This window comes from Nuphar pumila, chromosome 2, assembly GCF_984573655.1.
Source record: "Nuphar pumila chromosome 2, dmNupPumi1.hap1.1, whole genome shotgun sequence".
In the NCBI taxonomy this organism is placed as follows: domain Eukaryota; kingdom Viridiplantae; phylum Streptophyta; class Magnoliopsida; order Nymphaeales; family Nymphaeaceae; genus Nuphar; species Nuphar pumila.
The window spans coordinates 114530320-114537293 of NC_143250.1; the positions used below are offsets into that span (position 1 = coordinate 114530320).

Sequence of the window (6974 nt, forward strand, 5' to 3'; positions counted from 1 at the left end):
ACCTTGGATTGTGTTTTTCTGACATAATAAGAACATAATTTTTCTGAGTTGGAAAGTTTTGTTACATTGTAAGCTATTGATTTTTAAAGCCCTTAAAAAATCTGCTTGCGGTGAATTGATTCCAAACCCATTTTTCTGCTAAAAAAACTGTGTGCATCAAATCTATACTGTCTGATATAAAAAATAAATTAAGAAAACAAAAAGAACAATGTAAAGACGGGATTCTTGCGTAATAGTTCCACTTCATTAGTACCAAATATTTTACCTGTTTTGTAAGTAGGTGATATTTTGTGTGCTTCTCATACCCTTGTATTATCATTACGCTTTTGCCTCTCTCTCTCTCTCTCTCTCTCTCTCTCTCTCTATATATATATATATATATATATATATATATATATATATATATATATATGCACACCCACTGTCAGAATCGATCGAATCGGCCCAAATGCAATTCAAAAGAGGCCGTGTCAGGATCAATTCAACAAGCATTTTTTAAATATTTTTTAAGAGGGTTAAATTTTTTTAACATTTTTTTATTTTTTAATGATGCGTGTCATCCGATGGTGAAAAAAGTACCGATTCACAAATGATTCGATTGGATTAAGAGGGTTTTTTTGAAATACCGATTTACCTACTGAACCGATTTTAACAACATTGATACACACGTGCAATGCTTAAATGCATGATCTCTCTCTCTCTCTCTCTCTCTCTCTCTCTCTCTCTCCACACTTGTAATGCTCACCAGCCATTATCCCAAAACGTCTCTTGTTATTTGAAGGAAATGGATAGACTTCATGGGCCACATACATAAGGGCCACTCAATAAGGGTTCGGCAAAAAAACCTTCATGGGCCACATAAACAAGGCAGCCTAGCTAGAGGACCATCTATAAGACCATGGACCACTCAGAGGGGTTGGCGTAGAGAGGGCGCTGGCACCAAGACATCCAAAACCTCACATACACCATGCACCACAAAAACAAAATGGAAAAAATAAACAAGAGGATCAAGCATGCACAGAAGCCACTTCAGCTTTGTAAGAACAACAAGCCTGCAGAGGCTCCACTTGTGGGATCTCAATGATGACACCCTCTCCAGCATTCACCTTCTCACCAACAGTATTTGTTTCTGTAGCTGCCACTGTCTCACTGTCAGCTGCAGCTGCTGGTAATAGACCGACGTGGTCCATACCTTTGCCCCATAACACAGTATAGAGGCCAACCACTATGATGATTCCCCCTATGATCCTGTCAACCAAAGAAAGTTAAATATTGTTAAAAGAGTATGAAATGTAGCTGGTGCAGCCGTAGGGCGCATATTTTTTTGATGACCAAGAACCTTAGCCGAGAACCGGGTCACTTAATGGGCCGACCGCCTGCAAGGTAAACCTCGGGTGGAGTCTTTTTTTTTTTTTTTGAGAGAGATTGTAATAGCATTAATAAGTGATAACAGTGTTGGATCACTTTTCGGATCACACAGTTTCACAATCGTCATCATGATATATAACACGATTTGAATCAGGAAATATAACAGTGTAAATAACATGATAAACAGACGACAGAAACAATAACAGGGTGCAGGCATGTTGGTTTCCGCAAACAATCAAAATCCAGACGATAGCATAAGAGCAAACAGATGCAAAGAACATAAAGAAAACAACATACACATGTTTAGATTATGTAACAGGCTAAGGCGTACGAAAGTACTCCCCTTAGAGAAGATTCGCCCCCACATACAGTGCAAATCAAGGTCCGGCGTCCTTCCCCCATGATACAATAGCCACGACGAACCGAACGGTGCACTCCGACGGATCGTCATTCGAAAACAGTCTCTTCGAACCAAAGTTGCAGAACAACCCCTTTCAGGATAACTCAGGAAAGAGAGAGAGAGAGACAAGGAAAAGAGAAAACACAGATCTTCAGAAACCAGAGCGTTTGTCTCTCAGCATATCCATAACCCCACCCCTGACCACGCTTTTATAACCCACGAACGGTTATGAAACATGGAAGGAGCCCGTTACGGAATCCTAGGGGACGTGACCCGGCCCGGCACGACACGGCACGGCGGGCAGGCGGGCGCGCGCGTGTATGTGTGGTGGTCATTCCACTCCCTTGTTCTCAGGAACAAGTGTATGAGTTCACTAGTTGCTTATAAAGCCCTCAGAAAACTCAAGCAAAAGCAATATGGGACTATTCCACCTCATCAAGACCACTTCCTCTAAACAACCCATGTTTCTCCTTTGAATTCTTTCTCCCTACCTTCTTACACCTAACAAACAGTAACAGTAGGTTGGCACTGGTGACGAGCAGTCGCTCAAGTTCAGAAACAGAAAAAAACAGCAGAACATAAAGGTGGAATCACCAACACCCAAGCCCTTATGGAGCCCCACCAGTTAAAGGCACCCGCACACCCAGCCCTAGGGCACATATATGTTGATTTCTAGAAGTTTGGCATCATATTAACATGACCAAGTTCATGAACTCCCAACTCATTTAGTTATCAGAAACAGTGTAATTCATGAATTTGGTCATGTTTTAAGATATCCATCACTTGTAGCATGCTGGATCCATTTAGCACTGTGTCCAAGCCCAGATTGGTGCCCATCTGCTGCTAGAAAACTACCCTCAGTACCAACCTACAGATTGAATGTGGAACCGAAAGAAAATTAATTAAAACCTAAGCAGAGCAAAACCTTGTGTCCTAATCAGATCGCATCTTCAATAACTTTGGTTTTTTGTTTTTGTTTTTTTTTATTGGATTTGGATTAAAAACCCCCATTTCAAATCTGACCATTCATCTAATTAGATATGGGGGCTTGGGTTTGTTTTACTGAACATATTTGGCTCGGTTGGATATCCAACCCAAAATCATAGTCTTAGCAAACACCACTGCCCACCCTATTTGCACCATTAATATAAAAATAATTAATCATGAATTGGATGAAATTAACTTAATAATTGATCCTTACCCTCCCAAGTAGATGGCCTCATGCAATATGATAGAAGACAGTACAACTTGGATGACCATAGTTAAAGGGCTAAAAGCTGTGGCAAAAACCGGACCCCTCTGATTCATCACCAAACCCTGCACGTAATAGGTGATCCCCGAGCACACGGTTCCCTGCATGCACATGCACCATATCAATCAACCATGCAAGCTCACTAACTGTACTAAATGATGAAAATGCCGTCCATACACATACCGAGTACACAACGGTAAGCAGCCTGTTGTCCCAGCCCAGAGCCCAAACAGATGGTCCAGCACTGCGCTCCATCACCAGAGTCAGCACGACCGCTTGCACCGTGCCGATGAAGCATATTATTGTGGTGAGGGATAGCTGAGCCGAGTACCTCCTAAGGGTGATGGCCTAAGAAGTAGAGAAACACATGCAGAGTGTCAATTTTCAGCAAGAAGGCCTTTGATGCAATCTACTTTGATAACAAATTAAGAGAACAGTTATGGTTCAGATATCCCGTTATGGGCCGGAAACGGATCCCATCATTTGAAATAAGATGGGTTTCATCATACATTCAATCCTAGCCATCCATCAGAACCATTTAGCCATTGATTGGATGGTTAGGATTGAATGTATGGGCCGAAAGGTGCCACCTTGACAATAACCCTACTTTGGCATCCACGGTGTAAAACTCCTCGAGTACTGAACCTACCTTATAAGGATGTCAATGAACCAGATTTTATCTGATATCGAACCGAATTCGATTGTGTTTAGTTGCATTTGGTAAGCCAAAACAATATATCCAATGATAATCGGATACATATATGGTTTTGATTTTTTGGTACTGAACTTGAGAAATATCTGAAGTTGATGGAATCCGTTTACATGTAAAAAATCTAATCTGGTATGAGCTTGTCACCATCTGAATCTGAATTCGAATCCGTTCAGCCAACATCGATTAATCGATTATGATATTGGCCACATCCGATCCCAATCCGAACCATTTACATCTACGTTCTTCAACTTGAATGCCTTAAGATGACACTCCTAGACACTTACTGTGAAATGAAGGATATTAAAAGAAAAAAAAATTGCCTACTTGCAGCACGAAGAAAGCAGCCCAGGAGAAGCAGGCAGTGATGATCATGAGCGCGCCCTTCACCCAATCGTGGTCTGCGTTCGAGTTGGTGCTTTTTTGGGTGTGTGCGGATCCATGGTGGCCTCCGGACCAAACCATGTCCACTATTCGGCCTTTGTAGAGAGTCATGATCATGGCTCCTGCCAATGTCACTAGTGTGCCCACAATCTTGGCTTGGCTCCTCAGCTTCTTTATCTTCACCTTTTCCATCCTAGCATCCCATCACCAAGACATAACATATGAGAGAGAGAGAGAGAGATTGTTTATTCATTCCTACTTCTGAAATGAGCATTTGAATTCATGAACTTGGCTCTCATCTCCCACAATGTCAAACATATCCCAAACAAGGAATTCATGTAAGAAATTCATGTTCAAATCACTCACCACTAAGAGGAACTCTTTAAGTTATATGAAAAGAGTCATAAGATCCTATATTGTTATGTTATTCATACCAAATAAGGTCTCGGCATATATGAATATGCATAAAATATATTTATAATTTATAAATTTCCATATATGTATATTAGAAGCTTCACCTGCATAAGATTGCCATTACGAAGGTCATGGCTGGAAGAACATTACACATGGCAGATGTGAATGTCGTCGACGTATACTTCATTCCAGCATAGTACAAATTCTGATCTATCACAGGCCTACATTCAAATGAAAAAATGAAATCAAGTCTTAAAGTGCCATGATGGCCTGAGATCAAGGAAGGTTTAGGGGTACAATGGGTTACCCTAAGAGCCCAAGCACGAACATCTGAACAAAGATTTTTAAGGTAATCTTGGGTCTCACTTTCCTGCCAAAGTTACACAAAAAAGTTTAGCAGTTATGCAGTATATGTATAGAAACTTTGCCACAATGTTTACTAATGTTGTATATAGAGGTGTATAATGTATATAATGCACATGGTGGCACTGTGGTGATGCATCATGTATGCACCCGTAGCACATCATATTGTATACAGTTATTAAACACGTACGCACATTATTTCATGTCAGGAAATTTTCATTAAGAGACCTACCTTTTACCTATAATTTCAAAAAAAGAGACTTTATTTTTTTTAATCTCTTGATCCAGTTAAGTTTTTCTCAAAAATTCTCAAATAAGGACTTGATGTGACCTATCATATCCTCAACCACTAAACCACAGTTCAAAAATGAAGAAAATGTTTCACCCTTCTTTTTCTCTCCATCCACTGTCCATTCATGTGTTTAGAAGAGCAATCATATATATGTATTTTCAGAAAAGGCAAAATAAGAACCTTGCAAAACTTCAAAAGTTCCCCACCGTTTGTTTTTTTTTTTGAATTATAACCTGAAAAAACCACAAGACCTGATCACGCTGGCTCAGCCTGCTATACTTACTATCGATGTACTGACAGCCTAAAACTCCGAGGCTAGGAACCCCTGCCCCCGGGGCCTATGCTACGCATTGGCTTGCACAGAGGGGCGACCCCCCATGAGAATCAAACTTGACTGCCGTCTAGCAGCCAAGGCCCTACCCCACTACGCCAACCCCCCCCCCCCCCCCCCCCCCCCCCCCCTTGGGGTGCCCCACAGTTTGGTTATGGAGGTTAATTCAAGTTCCCTATTTGACACATTGAGAAACATTAGATCTGGATTTGGGATATAGAAAAGATTGGTACCTGATTAGGTAAAAGGTGGATCACAATCAGGGAATTTCCTTTCATGTTTATATTATCATATAGCCTACATAAGGCACTATGGTGGACATAACCAACTATATATATTACATTTCATGTATAAACACAAACACATAAATTCACGTACAAGCATGAACACACATAAGCAAGTACCTTTCCAAAACGATTGCAAAAGGGGCAATAACAAGAGTTGCAACAGCGTGCCTATAAACCACCAGTACGTAGTGACTCAAACCTTGTCTCAAAGAAACTATGGAGATGATGTTCATCCCTGCATACCCCAATTGCAAGAAAATCATGGCTATGTAAGGCTTCACCCTGCTTAGGAATGCACAGAGGGAAACCCATGCACTTCCACTTGCCTTAGTAGCCATGATGAATCAATTCAATTTCATTGTGTCAAGGATAATCGTGTACTTATATAGTGATTATGGAACCCTAAGACACTGCCTATTTCCTTAAACACACCATCAAATCTAGGGACTCCACTATGCCACCCACTTTAGTAATTGGCTCAAGTTCATGTCTACTACAACAAAAACTATGAGCTTATAAGAGTAAAATAACACATAGGAGGGGATCCTTGTCAGACTTGAGAGGGATGAATTAGTGGATGGTGGACAATAGATCTGGCTGAACCAAAAGCAACAAACTTGAGTGCTTGATGATGACTCTTTTGTGGTATATATGATTTTGATGAATGGCTTTCTGGAAGCTTTGCAAGAAAGGGAAAAAGGCTGAGGGGTCAAGTGGTGAGGGTTACAACTCGGCTTGGATTAATAACACCTGTCGGGGTCGCCCGAGTGGCAGCGGCACTGGGGAGAAGGTGCTGCACTCTTTGCCCCATGTTCGACTCCCATTGAGTGTGTGGGTAGGGGTGGCAAAATCTGACACGACCTGCCAACCCGCTTCTTAGCCGGGTTCGGGTTTGGCTTAAATGGGTTCGTGTCGTAAATGGGTCGACCGGCCTAACCCGTTTATTAAACGGCCTTTTACTGTGTGTGTTCCATAAGGGCCTTTTAGTGTGTGGGTGGTGGGTTCCATAAGGGCCTGGGTGTCCGTGACCTCACCTGAGGTTTACCTCACTGGGGGTGAGCTCATTAAGTGATCCGGTTCTCGCTGGCGCATGGGAACTGTTGTTGCTTTATCATGGTTGGGACATGTAAGACCGGGTGGTCTTGTCATCAACCTCACAGGGAGGCGGGCTCAT

General features: G+C 41.7%; 1 protein-coding gene across 1 annotated transcript; it reads right to left on the reverse strand.

Moving 5' to 3' along the window:
- Positions 1-1007: 1007 nt before the first annotated feature.
- Positions 1008-6138, reverse strand: LOC149846818 (WAT1-related protein At5g07050-like). The gene is made up of 7 exons (XM_089992567.1): positions 5918-6138; positions 4835-4897; positions 4632-4748; positions 4057-4306; positions 3204-3368; positions 2970-3121; positions 1008-1248 (listed from the first exon to the last, which is right to left on the reverse strand). Exons 1-7 carry the CDS (start codon positions 6136-6138, stop codon positions 1008-1010), a joined length of 1209 nt encoding a protein of 402 aa, XP_089848693.1.
- Positions 6139-6974: the final 836 nt, after the last annotated feature.